Source organism: Hyposmocoma kahamanoa, unplaced genomic scaffold (assembly GCF_003589595.1).
Source record: "Hyposmocoma kahamanoa isolate Upper Pololo Valley unplaced genomic scaffold, ASM358959v1 93, whole genome shotgun sequence".
In the NCBI taxonomy this organism is placed as follows: Eukaryota; Metazoa; Arthropoda; class Insecta; order Lepidoptera; family Cosmopterigidae; genus Hyposmocoma; species Hyposmocoma kahamanoa.
In genome coordinates, this window is record NW_020654810.1 from 21,555,219 (window position 1) to 21,576,915 (window position 21,697).

A 21,697-nucleotide genomic window follows, 5' to 3' on the forward strand; every position below is an offset into this window, starting at 1 on the left:
TTTATTTATTTATTTATTTATTTATTTATTTATTTATTTATTTATTTTACATTGTAAACTTACAGCTAAATAGCCAACACGATTACAAGTCAAAAACACAAAGTCAATAAAAATTAGGTTAAATCAAAAATAAAAAATTAAATCAAAAATAAAATTAAAAATTAAATTAATATTCTAAAAATTTACAAAATTCTCTATAAATAAAAGCAAAGCTATCAGCGAATAAATCGATATGGTCATATTGAGTGAGCAAGTCTCCGATCAGGCGTATTGCGCGAACGGTAGGCGCGTTCGAAGCGTGTACCGTGCGAGTGACGGGCTTGTGTAAAAGCCGCGGCCTACGGCGCGGCGCCACTGCACCCTCATCACCCCAAGGCACACGCACAGGTACCAGCAAGTCTACCTTGGACATAATGTTATTATCCACCTTATGATGAAACGCAGCAATGTAGTGAGCCAGTAGAAGCATCTTACGCCTACGAGACAAAGTGTCTAATCCCACCATGCCCGCAACGAAGTATGATGGATACAGGTATGGGTAATACCCGTACTGCCGTCTATAGAGCCATCGTGCATATTTACGCTGAACACGTTCAACCATAATAGAGTATTTGGCTTCATGAGGATCCCAAACTATTGCTGCATATTCCAGTTTGCTGCGTACGTAGGCGTTATATAACACCTTCGCCACAGCCACGTCATTGAACTCATAGGAGGTCCGTAAAATAAAGCCTAAAATACTATTCGCCTTTTTGCAGGTTGTTGTCACATGTAAATGAAAGTCCAATCTACTATCCAATGTTACTCCTAAGTCACAAAAAACAAACTCTATCTATACAGGCGTCAAATAATTTATACTGTGTCAATCTTGGGCAGTGCTTGCGGGTGTAAGTAATAACTTTACATTTCGTATTATTAAAAGGCATACGATTTGCTAGACTCCACTCCGACACCGCATCAATATCCGCTTGCAAGGCAGTTGTATCTGCAATATCATTCACGCCTAAGAACAGCTTGAGATCATCGGCAAAAAGAAGACATCGAGCAGTACCTATAACCTGAGGTAAATCGTTTACCATTAGCAAAAATAGAGTCGGACCCAGAGTACTCCCTTGACTCAAGCCAGATCTTGTGTAATACTCTGCATGCGACAGACGTGTCCAACCTAGTCCCATTTCCGCCTGGCAGTCCTTTTCCAAACACTATGCGTGTCTTAGACCGCGTGTGTGATGAATAGTCCTGTTTATTTGTTACTCCATGATATTTACTACGTTCTTAACGCCGTAAGCATCTGTATAACTAGCATAAAAAAATGTAACGTATCTAAATATAATTCCTAATTTGCAAACGCCGAGCATTATCAACCCTTTCCGAAAGTACCGCGCATAAATCTTCTCGCTGCATCAGACGGGGTGACCAGCTATCTAACTAAACGCTGGACATAAAACTGTCACCGATATATCTATTTAATATATGGACTAGACACCTGCACAAAGATACAATAAAATGCGCTACTTTTTCTCATGTATTTACACACTACTGACGCAAGATTCGTAATGTTTTTGTTTTATTTCTTGTCTTTGTTTAAATCCGTTCAAACACCATATTTGGCTCCCGCGCATTTTGTCGGGTAACAATATAATTTGTTTAATGAAATTATTATATATTTATTTCGATGTTATACATAACTATGTCAATTAAGTTACAATATCGTAATGCATGATTTGTATTATTGTTTTAAATTTTTGTATTTATTGTGACGAAATATTGAGTGACGTGGATATCTTTAGTTGCTTTTACTTTTTTTTTATGTGTTATCTGTTGGTGTTTCAAATAACAAAAAAAAAAAAATTAATACATTTGCACTACGCATATCTTTTTGCAGGTTTTTGTACATTTGCTAATGCATTTGATTCTTATCGTATGTATTAGCTTAAACGCAAATAGATGGTTACTGGATTTTAAGTAGCAGTAGAGCTCCTTGTGCAAGAGTTCGTCCAGAGAAGTGCTGCCACATTACCTATTTCCGCCCTCAAGCAATAATGTCATCATTACTGTGTTCCGGTTTAGAAGGGTAAGGGTGCTGGTGAAATTACAGGCACATGGGACTTGTCAACTTATGTCTCAGGGTTACGGGCGCAGTGGCAGTGCTTATAAGATCTTTGCGATTTAAAGCTCTGAGTGACACGTGGTCTAACCGTGGCGTTATGATTGAGAGTCGTCTATCTACGAAACGAAGCAAGACACCAAAATCAGTTTGTCATCTTTCAATCCAAGAAACTGCTAATAACTTTAATATTATGCACCTAAATGTTATGGTTTGATCATTTTAATAAAAAATGGACTTGTTGTGGAAAGGTTTAAAAATACTGTTTTTTTTCCTAACTGTGACGAATCGACATCGACAAACAGATGTCCGACAAACAGATTTTTCAAAAACAAAAACAAATTAGTTCCGTGCGAAGTGATCAAATAATTTTGGCGTAAACATTTCAAACTCGACAGTTGCCTGGTATCGATTTCTACTACCCTCGGTTTGTGGTTTGGTACAAGTACAAAAGGGAGCGATGTTAGAACTCTACATTGTAAGTCGTAATATCAGCAAAATTGAGGCAGTTCGATAAAGGTTCTATTTCCTTTTAATTTTGTTAACTAGTGTATGACTAGAGTGCATAAAATCGGTCTTGGTCTTAGGTCTTGTTCTTGCATTTTTGCGAGACCGAAACCAAGACCGAGTGTGCCAGCGTTCAGCACTAAGTTCAACACGAGAGCATAGAGCTGAGACATATTGCATAGAGCAGCACTATTGTTGACGTTTTACTTTGTGAAAATCTTTATAATTAAAAGTTATCTAGCCCTCAACTGTCTGCCATAAACTGAAAAGAACAAGCAAGCTGCAGATGGCCGCTATTGAAAGCCGTTGCCTGCACGCAAAAAGAAGCCTGGCCGAAAATTCAGAACGGTGGTGAGTTCTGCGAGGCGTTCAAGGGTACATTGCGCGCAAACGTGTGTCTTGTGTTGGATACGTCCAACATAAGACACAGTGTACGCGCAAACTATTAACGCTCCACTGAAAGGACCACAGTTGCGAATTTGTAGCTTTAAGGTGGTAAGGCGTCTAACTTTGCAAACAGGTACGGATTGATGGAGACCACAAGGCTGACAGCTATTTCCACATGTTTAGCCATCCAAAAGAAGCCAGTCTCCCGGGATTTTTTTTATGTACTATGACACACTGTTTGATTTGTTTGTTTCTACAATGCGCTTATTCTGTATTTTATAAATCGATATTCGTCATCGATAATATAAATAAAGTCAATCTCCTAACCGTACCAGATAACCACGTTAATGCCTTATGTCAAACTTACGAATTTCTTTATTAACTACGCTTGTGTATAAAGAGACCGATAAGGGGAAAGAGGTTTGACAATAGCGTAGCTAGTGAAGGTCCATGGTCTGTGTCTACACTAGTGAGAAACAGGCGTGTTGATTTGTAAGGGAATTATTTGGTTAAAACATATTTTGGATTAAGTTTTAGAACAAAAATAATCAATTAAGGCCGATGAAGGAACCAACAGAGTTTCCGGCTAACGCTTGTAAATAACACCACAACTCTATAGCACCCTACAAAAACAAGGGTGGATTTGCAGAATTAAATAAAAAAGTGCACCTTACTGGACATCGAAATGGCGTCAATCGGGTTTTTCGGAGACAGCGATTTTTCCTAATAGCATAGTATTATTTGGGACTATAGTTATTTGAAGAAAAAGGGAATGGAGGGGATGAGATCACTTTTTGAAAGATTGTTTTGATAGAGATCGTAGGGAAGTCGTGACAGTTTTTTGGGGATAAAATATTTGAAGAGGAGAACAAATTACGAATAATAAGGACCACATAAAAGATGACTCACAATGTGATGTGCTCGATGACTGGGGTGAACCAAACTATTATCAACACCGGGCAACTTATCAGCAGTGGTCGGATAATATGTTAATAAAATTTATGTGTATATACATTTAGCAGCAATGGAGATCCTTGTGAAAGTGTTCGTAAGTACTGCCACATCTCCTATTTCTACCGCCAAGCAGTAATTTTTTATTTATTTATTGGGCTCAACAAACAGTAGAGGCGAGGCGTCCAACGAATATTTCTCCAGGCCCGAGAGTCGAACCTGAGACCTCAGCGTGGCAGTCCGGTATGGTAACCGTTCGGCCACAGAGGCAGTTAAAATACTATTATAGATTATATACGCCATGTTTGCCACTCTTTTTTTCTATTTGATTTTGTATTAAAATACGGCAGACGAGAAAAGAACGATCCTGAATACGATAGAATATAGACGCGGGAAAATGATTGGACATTTGATACGACACGACAACTTCTTTAAGACCATTTTAGAGGGAAAAATCGAAGGTAAGAGGGGAAGAGGTCGACCTAGGCGCAGCTACATAGACCAAATAAAGGAACAAGGACTACGAAGGAAAGAAGACAAGAGCATAACTCTTAATTTTTTCATAATTCTTAAATAGTTACATATTTGTTTACTGTACTTTTAAAAAGAGGAAGAGTCGGTAGTGCACTAACACTGGGTATATCTAGCTTGAGTTTCTGTCTCCTGTAAATTTTGCATATTTGTAGATTCTGAGACGTAATATCAAAATAATTGGTTGCTGGAACAGAGCACATCCCCATTCCACTTTAGTAGATAACGGACCTTGTAAACTTGCATCATATCACTACCCGAGATACACAATTATGGATCGCCGGTCAATAAGGTAAATAGTCTTATTTACTAATTATAATCATCAAATAAAGTACATAAGGGGGAACGCCCTTCGTAGGGAGAGCCATCAAGTGTTTGTTTAACAGAAAACGACCAACAGTCGGCTGGTTAAATTATGACAGACGAAATCGATTTGTTTTTAATTTTAACTGCCGCTTACATATAATAATAATGAGCCAAACCTCCACAACAATTACCTGGCCTCCAACTAGGGAATTCCTCTACTACTACTATTGTAACTATAGTGAAAAAATAGGGTGGTTTGCATTAATATTAGACGTAACTGGTTGAAGACTGTACCACCTCAGTCAACCGTGACCATGGGACCTGTAAAGGGCCCGAAACGTCGGTTTGCTTGAAAAAACAAACATACGCGATTTAAATCCGGAAAAATAGTTTCATTTCCTATAGGGAATTCCTGTTCGTCAAATTTATATGGGACTACATCTGAGGTAAGTTATTTCCAACAAAACAAGAATCCTCAAAATCGGTTTACAAATTAGAGTTCTCGAATTGAGAACCTCTTCCTTTTTTTTAGTCGGTTAAAAAGAAATAAGCGGTAATACAATGGGCGGTCTAATGTTTTGAGCGATTTCTGCCAGACAACTTTTGGATGGAAGTAATTGTAACTCATAGGAAAAGACGGCGATGTATCAAGATTTAGTCATCGATAGACAGAAAATCAAAATTATTACGTATATCATTCATTATATATTACATATAACATTTAATAAAACAAATTCATATACATATTTATGAATATCAAAAACTACTATACATTTAGAAAATGGTCAAATTATAATAATTTATTATAAAACAAACTAAATAACAAAAATGTAAATGTTTCAATTACATATAATATTATTAATAAATATAAAAACAATAATATAAAACCCATAACTACGTTCAAGCTTAAGATGTATGCATTTAAATTACAAGTGTAATTTTGATACGCCCTTACAGGGTATCACACGTTACGTAAGTAATATATGTACATATATAATATTCCTGATCTATGAGTACCAGAGCAATGGAACTATGGCGCAGTTGCCAGAACACTCAGACTAGACCAATTTAGAAATGTTGATTTCCCAAATTGGTCCTACCGGGAATCGAACCTGGGACCTTTTCATCCAGCGCTCGCAGTACAAAACGTAGTCACCGAGGTTGTCAGATTGAATTTTAATTGCAGTAGGATTCCTTGCGAAAGAGTTTGTCCAGGGAAGTATTGCCATCTTACCTATTTCTACCGACAAGCACTAATGGTCACATTACTGCGTTTCGGTTATGAAGGGTAAGGGTGTTGGTGAAATTACAAGTACACTGGACTTGTCAGTTTATATATCAGAGTGACGGGCGCAGAGGCAGCGCCGTTCGGATTTTTACGATTTAAAGCTCAGAGTAGATTACAGCTGTTATGGATAGACGTGTCACTTACCACCAGGCGCAAGACTTACTCGTCCCGTCTACGCTAACAACTTAAAGTGATTGAATTTCTATGGCTGTTTTGTTCGGTAGCTATGATTATGGGACCTGCAAAAACTCGAGGCTTTGGTTTGTCTGAGAGAACGAATGTGCGCGATTCTAGATCCGAAAAAATAGTTTCAATTCCAATACAAATAATTTACTTTAGACTTACTCCTTTTTAGACAAGAAAACTTCCTGGAACCGCTAGAAATAAACCGCATTCGCTAAACAACTGTGCATTCTGCTCTTCGCCCACTGGCACGTAATAAATCCAACAAAATAATCAATATTTGTTTTGGCCAACAGCACCCTTCAATTGCAAATGCAATTCATTCGCTAATACGCTTTGACTAGATTAAATTTAGACATGCCACTTTCGCATTTTGTATAGAATGATACAGAGTAAGAGCGATGGCACACAATGCGTTGCGTCGGCGTCGCGACGATTATTATTTATATAAACGAGAAGCTACATATTTTTATTTAACATTTTAACTCCAACGAAAAAACAGGGAAATATAAATTTCAAACCTGTGGCTCTGTTTCTGTGTGTCTGTCTACAGCATCGGAGCTCCTAATCGGCTAGATTTAAGTATTCAGTTAGTTTGAAGACTATGTTTCGTGAACACTTGTTTATCAGCTATTTAAAATCATCAGCCTTTTCCCATTAAGAGCGATGCTACACGATGCGTTGCGTCGACGTTGCGATGCCTGAGCGTTGACGTTGCGTTATACAACACATGTACAAATTAGAATTACGCGAGCGCATCGATTAATGTATATGCAAATCGGGGCTAGGAGATAAAACGGGGATGGGCGATGCGGTGTATACGGTAGCAACGTATGCGACACCGCATTGCTCATGTGGCACTTGGTGCGTGAAAATCATAGAGTTGCGGCGACGCAACTCATCGACAGCGCCTGTGTAGCATCGCTTTAAGGTTTTATTTACATTAACCGAATGGAAACAAATTTTTGTAACAATAGCGTAATCAATTTTTTGTCAATTGTGTAACCTATAAACTAGATACCAGCCAAATCACACGTTGCGCGTCTTCTGGAGAATTCTTGCGAAATCTGTATGTTTGACATTACAATGTACAATTTGATGACAAAAATCGCTTCCGTTCTTTCACATAGCAATGTAATTTGTGCCGATTAGAATAGACGTGCATAATACTATCGACATTGCGTTTATTTTAGTATTATAATTAATTGGTGGTGAGGTACGCCTATCCGAACTTACCGTGTGACAAAAATTAAATCTTATTTTGACATATCTAAAATTTAAACTTCATTGTTTAATGCATGGTGCATTGGCAGCGATGCACCATTTTTGTAAATACAATTGAGCTCGAATTCCGAACTACATGGTATACAGCTGAACACATGTTGGGTTTTCCAATAGTGATTCGTTTGATTACGTTCTCTATTTAAGGCTTTACCCAATTTTTCTTAGCTTTGATGGAATACCGATCACTATTTCAACTTCAAACGTACGAACCTATTGTTATCAATTCGTACATCTAAAATTTATTATGAAAAAATCCTGCTGGATACGAACCAGCCATGTCGTCATACTGTGGCATACTGTAGTGTTTGTATTAATAATTATAACAAACTAGTGGAGTAATTTCACGAAAATATTGAATATCACAGTAGTAAAATATGTATTTCAAAATTGAAAATGTGTTTATTATCTTTCACGAAAGAAACTAATACTTATGGTCCTAACATGCTATTGAATACAATTTCATTTGTGAAAATCTGGTGTCCATACTAGGATTAACCTGTGTTATAACAATACTTTGCTTAACATTTATAAGTTTCTACAATGTAGAGAATAGAAACCATTAATTACAACGCCGTTACACAAAAATACAAAGAAAGACAGAATAAAAAGACAAAGCTAAAAAAAAATAAATAAATACGTGCAAAGCAAGCATTAAATAGTCAACTCTATTTAAATAAGTATCAAGTGCCCGACTTTGGTGTATGTAAAGAATACGCTCAGCTAAATATCACAGCCGAGAAAAGACTGTGAAGCTGAATTTCAGTGGACCCTAAAACTGAAAGAACACCGGACGTGTGTTTCGCGTATATACTCGTAAATAAACTAAATTAAAATACGTATATTAAATTAAACAGTAAACGAGGCATTTGCCCAATATTACAATATTTTCCCTAAAACTATGCCATTTGCATGACAATTTTGGTAAAGCATGAGGACTATCTTACTCTCTGTATATTAGACAAATAAAATATTCATTTATTCATTTATTCCTACCAGGATAAAGTCCTACACTCCATGTGAAAACAAAATGCTAATGTTTATTTCAATGCAAAAACTATCACTGTAATTAAATAACGCACCGCGTGCAACCCTATTCCAAAGCCTCATGGAGCGCTCGTGACATTTTATTGGATGGCCGACATTTTGATCTCGCCGCTCCGTCTACTGTTACCAATTAGACGTGGCGTAGGGCTGTCAATCTGTCAATGTGTGATTAAATATTTATTTTATAACAGTGATCTTTGGGGAGTATCATTGCCCCTCGTTTTGCTTCAAAGACACTTATTATTCTTAGAGTTATTGAGCGCCGCGTTATTCTGATCAATATCCTCCTAAGACCACGTGTATAAATGTACATGTGAAGTGGGATCACGTAAACGCCCTGTGTACATTATAATTAAACAATCGCATTCAAACATAGCTATATGTATTACATAAGACCTATCCTATAGGGTATCTAGAAATATACGTTTTTCATTCAAAACGTTTACGTTTTTCATTTTCATTTTCATTAAATTTCATTTCATTTTCATTAAAGCCCTCGCTTTACTGTTTGGGCCAAAAGCATGTAAATATCTCAAGTACCTACGCATATTGAGCGCTAACCCTATTTCTATTGTAGTTTACTGTATCTTAGGAGGATAGGTAAAATTCATTGACTTATAATTATATGGACGTCGGATCCGCGCTAAAAAGTGTCCGAACTTATAGGGCGTGAAAGTCGTATACAGAGCGTCATTCACGCTTTAGTTTTCGTTTGTTTCTTCTGACAGCGAAGCAAGCAAAATTAGACAGTACTGCGATGACATTACAATTTAAATTCAACGTTTCAGGTTTTTCATATTCCTTTACATATCACTACGTTTAAATAGGTTGACTTCGGACATTTTTTTCGTGGTTTTTGTATTAGACCTGTCGTCCATTTATTTGTAAGTCAATGGTAAATTTATATCAAATTTTACATATGCTTTTTATAATTAGGATCGAATGATGCATTCTTTTGTTCGATCTTTGTATCAACAATCACCTAAGTATTTGACCTCAAAATCTTAAGAGAATACACTACCTCAAATGGCTTTGGTTGATTCCACACAACAGTGGAACTATGGAAATTTCACTTTGGAAAAAATATATAATATATTTGAGGATAAACACTGATTACTATATGGTGTAAAAACACAATTCCTAAAAATTTTTACTTTAAAAAAAACACAAACTTATCTCGAAATTTTATAAGAAAACCGCTGTATCCAATATGTACTTTACATATACCAAAGATTTTTTTTTTATCTACTGAACTAAATAGAGTACGTATATATCGACCTAAAAATGAACCCTATGAGTACGGAAAAAGTTTTAATTCGAGTTAAGGTAGCATCTACTCTTAAAAGCCTACGTTTATCTGAACAAAAAAATAAGCTACTTTCCAAATTATCTTTTATACAGTCAGTAAAACACATTCCAACCCGTAAAGCAACATTAATCCATCAAGTTAACATAAACTAACTTCCTGAACGCTTACCACTCCATCTTCAATAATATCGAGTTACCTCCAAAAAAGTCCAACTAAAATACTCCCAAAAACATCACCAAGACGTGTTAAAGGCGATGTAACTTTTAAATCGATTCTTGAGGAATGTGAATCGAGTAATCGTGTAATCGAATATTTCGTATTTGGGCGGATATTGAATTTTGCCGCGCTCACTCCGGAAGTCGTCGCGGCCGTTCCTTTGAAGTCGGTCTCAGTGTTAGCGATTAACTATTTAGACTATAGACGACGATCTAGCGATTTAAAATAATTATACAGCGAACCGTAAGTTGAATGTTGATAATAATAATTAAAATCTAATGAAAATGTTCAATAATTCTATCCATAATTTTCTGCACTCCACTGCAGACCGTGTACTTCCTTGATTTAACTCTATTTCTGCTTTCCTAGTTAGCAAAGGTTACTTTAAAAAAATAAATAATTAATAACATATAACGAACTACTCCTCGCTCTTAATACGAAGCTGTAATAGATCGGTTTGTTTCTGCAAGGGCGTGTTCCCATACGTTGCAAAGTTTTATTTGTCGATGTAGTAGTAGTGGACGACTGTCGCTTTTAGCCTGTTCCCATATCCTAAATGTCTGTCGTGACTATGTCGTGGACTTTTTTATTCCCACTAGATCGTGACGACAATGTATCGGTTCACGTAGCCGCCTTGTCGTTTGCATGACAGAATCGTTTGATGCACAGCCGAAGGCGCGGGGAACGAGAGGGGAGAGTAGGGATCAGAACACGTGCAGACAACGATAAATAAAACGTGACGACAATAGTAGCTGCGATTATCTGTCGTCACGTTTTTATCGTGAAGTATTATTTATCGTCAGATGACTGTCGTTCTAGCTCTTCCCATTTTACTGACAGCCTGTCGTCGTAACGTCAACAAAGTTATGAACGACAGTTAGTCGCGTTGTACTGTATATGAACAACTTCATTTAGAAATACGAGTCACGACACTTTAAACTGCACGACTATCTGTCGTCACGCACGACATAATGCGAACGCGCCCTCTGCGGCGTCTAACACTGCATCTCGTTATGTCGTATTTATGAATGAAACGGGGAGACTTGACTTAACAAAATGTTAAACATCACTTGACATTACAACAATAATTCTAAAAACTATTATTTATCACGCCTTTATCATTTCATTGATTTAAATGTTTAAGCGATAAATTTATATAGAAACTAATAAACCAGTCTACTGTTAAAAATTCGTTAATATCGACCTAAAATGGTCTAACTCTATGTTCAATTTTCAAGGCAACAATACTGTTTATCGTTTTGGTAACATTATGGAAAATAAGAATTCTTCTTCAACATAATTATGCGAATGAATACGCCAAAATAAAGCGTGGAAATAAAAGTAGCAATAATATTTACAAATACTAAACACGGTAGCGCGAATTGTCCCCTCCGCTATCCGCTCGCAATAAGACCCCACATAATCCTACACGTCCGTCTGTCGGTCTGTACGGCGCCACAGTTTTTATCTTGTTTATGTTGTAACTCGGTAGATTGAGTAAACAAACTATTCAGCCGACTGTACTTAGTGGAACATATTTGCTGGTACAGGAAACTTCTTGTGTTTCAGTCTAATGGCCTGGAGATGGTTCCTTGTTTTGTTGTGTAAATAAATCGACAGGTAGATATGTTAATATAGTTAATCAAAAACTCAATATAGATTGAAGCAAAAGAAGAAACATAATGAATTTCTATATTCTATGATGTTCTTTCAAAAAATATAATAGAACAATATCGTCATCATAAACACGTAACCAATAGTACTGTTGGTCAGTTGGCCAAGCAGTAATGTGAACAATACTGCGTTCCGGTTTTAAAGGGTAAAGGTGTTAGTGAAATTACAGTGACATTGGATTTGTCAACTTATGTCCCAGGGTGACGGGCGTAGAGGCAGTGCTCCTAAGATCTTTGCTATTTAAAGCTCCGAGTGGCACTGCAACTGGACGGGCGTGTCGCTTACCTCCAGACACACGACTTGTTCATCCCATCACAAGTTTGAGGAAATTAACATTCTTACACTAGCGTCACAGTACACTTATGAAATAGTAATTTATGTTAAAAGGAATAGTAATTTCTTTACGAAAAATTGTGACAGACATAACATTAATACGAGGAATAAAAATAAACTAGCTGTTCTTGATAGTCGTCTTCACAAAGTCAAAAAATCATTTAAGAGGCAATGTATACGCTTATATATCAAGATTCCGGTTGATGTACAAAATTTGCCTTTCACGAGGTTTTAAACTATAGTGAAACAAAAATTTTATACTAAAGGTTATTATATATAAGGTTATACAACTTCTGCGTACTTGGATGACAAAAATCCGTGGTGGTAACCAATTTAGCTCATAAAGGTAGTCTCGATCTCTGATGTTTGAGAGCAAAACAAAAAAATATATATTGTAAATGTTGAATGTGTAAAAATGTATTTACAAAGAGCTACCCCTAGAGTTTCTTGCTCATCCTTCTCATGGGAATCTGCCTTACGAATGAGCGGTAGAGTTTAACCAATGTGCCGATTTCAAGTGTAATAATGCTTACCTATGAAATAAAGATTCTTTTGATTTTGATTTGATATCACAAAAAAAATATTTGCGTATTTGACAAGAACCACCTGTACCTTCACCACGAGTTCACTGTGACAGTTGTCGCTAACCTACGTAATAGCCTAGCCTTTGCTTACGTCGATCGCCTTAATACTGTACTTTTCGGGAAGTATACATACCGGTATTGTATAGGAAGGAGGAAGCAAAGCGCTTCGTGCAAATGGGTGGTATACCAAAGACATAGGGGTGGAGTTCTAAAGGTAAATTGAAAATTTCTTACACACACTACCCGAAATGTATCAATATACTATTCAATCTCGCCTTGAAAAGGTCCAATTGGTAGGCAACATACGCTGGATGGAGTCCAGTTAGATCGAAGGATTTTTTGTCTTTGTGTTTGTTCTTAGTATCAATAATCAGGTCCAATTTTAAGCATTCATTAAACAAGACTACTGGCAGGGAATTTCACTCCATATTCGAACTACATATCAATGTAGAAGCTATTATAATAACAATCGTACACCAGAGTACCACTAATATCCAACCGTTCCATTTGACTAACGGTGCCTACAGATTTGCTCGACTTTTTGACGATCGACACGCGTCGGTCTCTATTAGATATCGGTCGTCTGCTTCTTACACATTTACTTACTCCATTTTGTTCGATCTCACTTTAAAAAATCGAGTAAATCTGTAGAGTTTTTAAACCATCGAAACATTCCATTTTCTATCTTAGGTCACAACATCACCTTCTACATCACAACGCTCTCTTAATACATTGTTTCTCGTTCTGTGTCTAGCTTTCGCCAAATATACCAACAACCATTTTAATATTACAATGATTTTTTCTATTTTAACGACCAAAAGCAAACCCCAACTTCTTTAAATCGCAAAACAAATCAAATTTAAGGTTACCAACCTTAACAACAATCAGTCTTCAGCACGTGCGCGTTCGTTATAATGATAAATGACATTGATCGTGATCGTGATATGATAACGATACATCATGAGAGCGATGACGTGCTAATTCGCTAAGTTGACTTCTGATGAATGGTTGTGCAAGTGGGGTGATAATTTTGTTATTCTTATGGGATAGCTATCTTGGAGATTAGATGGGGTATAGTAGTAAATATTCGAAGATGCCGCCATTAAGGTAATTGGAAATATGTATTTTGTGATACCAAAGACCACCACGTAGTAGATACCATCAAACGCAAGACGAAGCTGTGGAAGACCCAGAACAAGATGGCGTGACGAATTGGACGCTATTTGAGGTCTTGGCCTGTAACGGCGTTAAGTCGCGAAAAGTTGAAAAAGGGAAGGGAGGCCATTGCCCTGCTGTGGGACAGTAATGGCTGAAAAATGAAATGAAATGATACCACATGACAAGAGAAACAAGTTTTACGCCTAGTAGACACGCCTATCCATAACAGTTGCAGTGCCACCAGAGCTTTAAATCGTAAAGTACTGGGGGCACTGCCACCGCACCTACTCCGACGAAACCGTAATCGTATATCATTGACGGTTGTGAATATTCACAAAAGTCAATTATGTATGGCCGCCATCTTGAATTTAAAAGTTTTTGTTTCTGAATCTGACCATGTGATTAACAACTTTTATTTGAGAAGGATGTACTCTGATGTTCTGGCCAGGTAGCCTGTACTAATTCTAAAAACTTAGAAGCCAGTTATTTATATTTGTACCATGTTAAATAATGTTGCACGTTTAAAAAAATTCGGACAATTTCCGAATCCGAGAAATCCGGGCCGAAATGTCACAGATGTCCGAAGTGTCATTTTATCTCTAGATGTACAAGCGATATTTGTATTTTCTCTATATTATTATTCTAGTACACAGGAGACGTCTGAAGTGGGTCCGAGTTTTCTAGATCATTTATTAAGGCGCGATGTACCAATGAGAGATAAACTGTATCAAAAGAATTTGGGATAATAAACAAACCCTATATCGAGAAAGTGCATATCTCTTACAAGACTTCATTATAAATCAGAACATAAATATGCGCAAGAATGCCCTTGTTAACAGTGTAAGCTAGACTATTGATAAAATTTATTCCATTCCACGACGACAGCGAAGCAAAAATGGGCCAATTCAAAAATAACAATTCTCAGCACACACACTCAGGCCACTGTAGCGTCAGCTAAAGTACGTACAATCACACTACCAGCATAAAAACAAAGCCATCCCCACCGAATAACATTGATTTACAAGCTGTTATAGCATATAACATAATATAACGTCATATAACATCATATAACAAGCATATAAGTCTTTTTAATGGCCTACGTAAGAGCGGACATAGACGCAATAAAAACACGGATTTATATGTTTTTGGATTACACGGGGTGTGTTGTAGTTGTGTTGTAATTTACGAGTTGATCACTATTTGCAAATAAAGTGACATACGGTAGTAATTACGGTGCAGCTGCAGTTATCACAGGAAACATATTTCGTTGTTGTAAAACGAATTAATCATTGTCGCAGGAGTTAACACGCAAATGCCGCTAGATGGCGGTGATTGAAAATGCGCCGTTTCTGCGGTGTGACGATTTTATAAAAAGTGTATATTGTTGTGGCAGAAGTCTCCAGTAGCTCTTAGAGTCGAAGTCCGAGTACAACTGTGTACCCTCAGTTCACTTTTATAATAAGGATTAAGATCCTCTAGCAGCGCTAATACGTCAGGACTTCACAGGACGCAGCTTGCTATACGACGACTTTGGTAGCCTGACGACCAATTTGAGTATTAACTTTTGAATGGGTGTTCTGGGAGGTACCCCAGAATGAAGTCCGTTGCTCTGGTACTTATAGTTCAAGGAATTCCCTAGTTTGAGACAATTGGTGTAGTTGTTTGGAATATCTCGTGCTTCTGTAACGCGTAGAAGTTGCGTCTTGTTGTACCAGCACATAATCATAACTCCGCACTTGGGAAACCCGAGGGTGCCATGGACACACACAGACAACCACAAATTACACCCAAATTCACGAGAGAAATAAATGTAGGATATACAAACATTTCTCCCGGCCCGGGAATCGAACCCGGGACCTCTGCTTGATAATATACCATGGTAACAGTTCGGCCACGGAGGAACTAAAGGCAAACTAAATGAGAATGCAGAAAAAAGCGTATGTTTTTTTTTATAACATCAAGTGACGGGACGAACAAGTCGTGCGCCTGATGGTAAGAGACACGCCTGTCCATAACAGTTACAGTGCCACTCTGAGCTTTAAAAGAGCAAAGATCTGAGGGGCACTACCACTGTGCCCGTCACCCTGAGACGTAAGTTGACTGAAGACTTGTCAAAGTCCCATGTGCCTGTAATTTCACCAGCACCCTTACCCTTCAAAACCGGAACTTCAGAATCGGAAAATATGTAGTATATTGTATATACTACAAATATAATAACTATGGCCTAGTAGAAATTAACCCGGTCAACTAAAAGTGCCTGTTCTAATATCACAAACCTATAAACCTCACATTACTATCAATTTTAAACAGCCAGTGTGTCCATAAATAAATGTGTTATTAATTCTATAACTTCCAGTAAGACACTATTTAAGGTCTGTGTCTATAACACCCTGTAGTCTACGTGTTACTATTTTCTGCGATAAAGCTGTTATTGTGATATCAACGGTGGTTCCTTCAACCCTAGCCGCCACCGTTATTTATATTTATTACATTATATTTTTGAATCAATTAAATATTATCAAAGCCCTAATTTAATTGTATGTCAAATGTCTACATAACAATAAAGCTCAATTGTTAAAAAATAAAACGCAAAAAAAATAACACGGAAGCGCAAACGCCAAGTTACAGTATATATAAACCGCAAAAATGTTCATACATGGTAAATAAAAAATGTACTAACATGATTGACACCGGAGACTCTGGTCTTGTTCAATTTAGATAGGTTGGTGCCCATTCGTAGCCATCAATAACCTTCCCTCTCGAACTTTGCATATAAATTACCATGCACAAAAGTCTTAAATATTTTGTCCAATGTTTTATCAACTATTTGGCACATATAAGGGCACTGTTACTCGACAGTTTTTATCACAATCACTGTAGTCTTTTTATTTATTTTGAACACAGTCTGTAAAAAAGTTTATTGAAAAAGTCATATAAGAACCACTTTGTTACGTCGCGGAAGAGCTGGAACAAAAATTTATCCTTTTATTATAATTTATTGAAACTGAACCAAAATATAAACGCCAAGTAATTTTCTGAACATAATAAATAAAAGAAAAATATATTAAAATACCACCCGCTCATTCGTTGATATTTCTACAGATCGATAAAGTTTTGTTATTTGTTTATAAAGTAGTAGTCACATGTATTTAGTTCCACGTTGAACAATTGGAATCTTAAAATTTCTATAATAAATAAATGTCTATTGTAAAAACTTGACCTTTTTTTATAACTCGTAAATATAAAACTTTCATTCAGAATCAAGAACCACGTTGTTGAATGGCCCTGTAATCTCCGTTTACGCCTACTATGACCGCTTTATTGGCAGATGCCACATGTGTACAATTATTTATGCTGCAATTACAATTGTTTCTGTATCGACGAGAAAGATATTTCGACTTGTGCGATGTTCCGCGATTTGGTTTGCGTAGGTTTTGTCTCTTGTTACTATATTATAGTAACAAAGAACAAAATAACGTATTCGAATACGTCAAGTTCTCAAATAACGATTTGTGTATTTTATGGCAACGTGTATATATTTATTGTAAGTGTAAGTTTATTCAGGTATATTCATATATACTAAAATATATGTAGGTATAATATATCGTCGATTAGCTTTCCCATATCTCAAAGCCTTTGTCCACATTAGTTTTAAGCTTTCTATGTACTGTTTTTGTTCTTGTGTTTGAGCAATAAAGTGTGTATCTGATATCCATTTATGGTTTTCTTTAAAATTATCTTCGATACTTTTCGGGAGCACTGATTGAGTGCAAAATTGACCCTTTTTTTTACTTATTACTGACATTTATTCGGAAAATGCAAAATTTTATAGTGATTGGTATTGCTGCTGATGATTTAGATGATTTTGCGATAGGCCACTATTCTAGAAAGCCATCGTACTGTTAAATATTCTATTATATTCTACGTAATTTATGCTTCCAAATGCATGTAATTTCTTTTTACTGTTTCCGTGTCATAAAGATTTATGTATCAGAACATTTAGTCTTAACAAAGTAAAGATTTTTATTATTACTCCCCTTTTTTTAATGCAAATTTGACTTTTATTTTTAAAATTATTTGTACAATAGTTATTGTCTCGGAATGGTACAATAAGACTGACATTCGAAAATCACTTCAAGACAATCCAATTTAAATGTATTCATTGTTACGACATTGGCCTAAAATGGGCATAAGCTTTCGTTGAGAGTTGCGCCTACGCAGCTGCGAAGCGTGGGTGAGCTGGCAAGCAATGCGTGTATTGTGCTAGATTTCGATTTGGGTTAAATAGATTATTTTCTCGCATAGACGTATTAGCGCAAAAAATATACTGATTTGAATTATTAAACAGACAAAAAAAATCTAAAACAACCGCCAAATTTAAGTATTTGCACAATTAGGTTAATGATTAGTCTGCTACATTATAATACACTTGTACTGTTATAATTTTTTTCAATTAAATATACTTTCTTTAACGTTTTTTCAATTAAATATATTATCTTTATCTTTTTTTTCAATTCAATATAGGTAATTTCTTTAATTTTTTTGGTATTACTGCGTAAAAGTTTCACAATCTCGTTATAACTTCCAAACAGTTAAGCATTATCTGGTAGGAATGTCAGTTGCAAATATTTATAGATTTCCAATATTTATAGAATGTTCCCGCACTGCTAAATATTTATAAAAGTATTCTCTCGAATTACAAAGTATTCATAAAAATATTTACACACATTACAAAGTATATATACCATACACTCAACAGTTTTACACATGTCTACTTTCAATTTCACCACCCTTATCAGTGATCTAACAGGAATACAATGTGTTAGTAATAACACAGAACAGTGAGTCATCGGTATACCATAGAGTTACAGTTTTACTTTTTATAATAAAACCGTGACTTTTGTATACAAAAACTTTTGTCACCCAAATTACTATACGTACTTCGACCACAAACTGCAATTTGACATGTTTGTCAAATTGCACGTATTGCATGTTAAATAAAGTTATTTTAATTTTGAACATGAAACATTTATTCGAAATATTTTGGTCAATTTTTTACCGTAGCGCCATCTCAGTGGTCAAACATCGTAACATTCAATTAACTCAATAATTACAATTATTAAAGCGACATCTCTAGTCGGCGGCTGGTAGCTGTAAAGGTACCTAGCTGAGTGAAGAAATAGATTTCTTACAGATGGCGCTACGACAAAAAAGTCGTTAAATACCAAAAAACAAAGATCCGTTAATTTTTTAAAGTTATCCGTAAGGTCCGTTGGTTCGTTCCATGGCTTAGTTGGCATAGCGTCTGACACGGTTTGCTGGAGGACCTTGGTGCGAATTCGGATTGATTTTTTTCTAAGTGTTCGATCTTTGTATGAATAATTATAACAAAGATGAATTATGATAACAAAGTTCATATTTATGAACCACAGCCTACGTATACCAGAAGCCAGAACGTTTAATCGAAAACAATGACGATTGAAGTCGTTCTTTTTTTTAAATTAAACATTCTAATATATTTGGCCAATGGTATAAATGGACATTGTTATCATAATGCAACTTTTTTTTGTTCCTCTATATATCGCGTGAGTGTATATTAGAAAACTAACCGAATATTTTTCACAATTTTGTCTGTCCTTCATTGTGTCTGTCGTCTATCTATCTATAATCTATAATTATATATATATATATATAAACGATTGCATGAAAGAGAATGAGTAATCTCATACAAACGATCAATATAAAACTAACCAAGTTTTAAATATACGAAAAGGAAGGGTTGTGGCCCTCCGCAACACAGATAGCTATTTTGATACTATTCATAGAGCAGTCTTGTGGAACAGAGATTATATTCATTAATTTTCTATCCTTTGTAAGCATTATTCAGTTTTGAAAATAGTGAAATCGAACAAACAATGGAATTGCAAAATTAACTTTTGAGACATGGCCTACACCATAGATTCAAAAAACTGTTTTAGTCATTAATTTCTTAACTTGTAAAATCCTAGTATTTTACTAATAAGTTTAAATAAGCAAAATAAATTTGCATAATCTCTTTTCTAACAGTGAAAATAAAGGTAGTAGTTATTTTTTAAACAGGCTCTATATTTTCGAGCAGCGGTTAGGTTTGTTTATTCCATATAAGCACAGCTCGCACTCTGTTATGATATTTTTGTTACGTAATTTATTTTAGTTACTTAGTCGAATAATTTTGCTAATTAGTCTTGTGTCTTATCAAATTGTATTAAGTATTAAATCGAAAACAGAAAGAATTATCATTATATTACGGAATAAACAATGTTTCTTTCTTTCTTTGCCGATGTGTTACGTTGAATACATTTTCCTCTTATTACTCTTGCTATATCTCCATTTACGGACTAGCTGTGTTAATTAGCTTTAAGCATACTACAACAGGGCAATGTATTTTCCATTAGCACTTCATATTTTGATCCGTAGCTCGTGTCAATCACGTTCTATAAATAAGTTATATTTCAGATAGGCAAACACAAAAATGGTAGACAACGGTCGATTAGTGGATAATATTCGCTGTCTCAAAGCCGATTGTACGCCTTATATAATTACAATATGAATGTTAGATACGGTAGTTAATGAGCGATTAACTAAACATACATAGCCTAGTACAAGTTCAAATAACCATCAACGCTCCGCCAAGAGAATACAGAAAATTATTTACCATAACGTAGTTACGGCCATTAAAAATGGCAATAAAGGCAATGAAAATGGAAAATGAATATTTTTTAAATAATTAATGATGATTAAATGTTACAATGGGGTTCGTTTATTACTCTACAATCGATCTAATTATCATTGAATTCATGCAGGGACAGATGATGTGCGGGTGGTTTGTATGAAACGGTCAAATTGAAAAGAAATCAGTGAAATAAAAAATTTAAAATTGAGTAAAGAAAAAAATAGAAGAGTTTAATATGAGTTAATAATAAATTTCACCTTGAAAAACTGATACAAAATAATTTTTACTCCTTTAATGTTCCTTCACGTTGAAAAAAATCACGCGATTCGATTGAAAACACGTAAACTAGCCCTAAATTCACAGCTTTATTTGACACTTGAAAAAACCTCATTCAAAACACACGGGGTCTATATTTGTAAACATAGAGTTCGACAACCTCGTCATGCAGTCTATAAGCAAGGTCACTTAGGATTTGGAATATCACTTGAATATCTATTCTATAACGTTTTTTGTTTTATATTTTGGTTTTTGCGTCACTCGCGATCCAGCCAGCGCAATTCCTTCGGTGTTCCAACCAAGCGTGCGTCCACACCGTGCGGGAGCCAAACCCTTACTGAGTGTTGTCGTCCCCGAGTCCGCGCACTCCCTGCTCCCTGCTCGCCAGTGAGGGCGCAACTTATTTGGCCTCTTTGTTGTGGACCTAAGAAGGGTAAATTATTACGGTTTTGCGATAACATAATAGAACGATGCACTAAATTATCGTGCCGTTTTTACTGCCCGTTTAAATATTGAATATTATGGCACATATTTTATATGTCGAGGCCCGAAAATATGGAATCAAATTCGTTTTAACACTTGCGGGATAGGATTTAGTTATCTGTGCGAGAACGTGCCACGCATAAAGCAAGGAAATATGCGGGTTGCGTTGATAATGTAACGAACCTCTTTGTGGAAGTTACAACCCTGGTGCCCGATTATTTTTTTTATTATGGTCTGAAAGTCGAATAATAATTTATTCCATGAGTAAAACAAATTTACAGATGAAAACGTAACAGTTACGCTACTGCTCGTTTACTACGCTAACTTCCCTGAAAAGAACGAGCTAGAAACTCTCGGAATTGCT

At 35.9% G+C, this 21,697-nt stretch overlaps 1 protein-coding gene across 1 annotated transcript in view; it reads right to left on the bottom strand.

Moving 5' to 3' along the window:
- LOC113237268 (sodium-independent sulfate anion transporter-like) overlaps positions 1-21,697 on the bottom strand; it is an 81,540-nt gene that overhangs the window by 8,945 nt on the left and 50,898 nt on the right. The window contains exon 2 of the mRNA XM_026473657.1: positions 305-583. Within this exon, the coding sequence (XP_026329442.1) occupies positions 305-583 (279 nt within the window). The remainder of the gene's footprint in view (positions 1-304; positions 584-21,697) is intronic.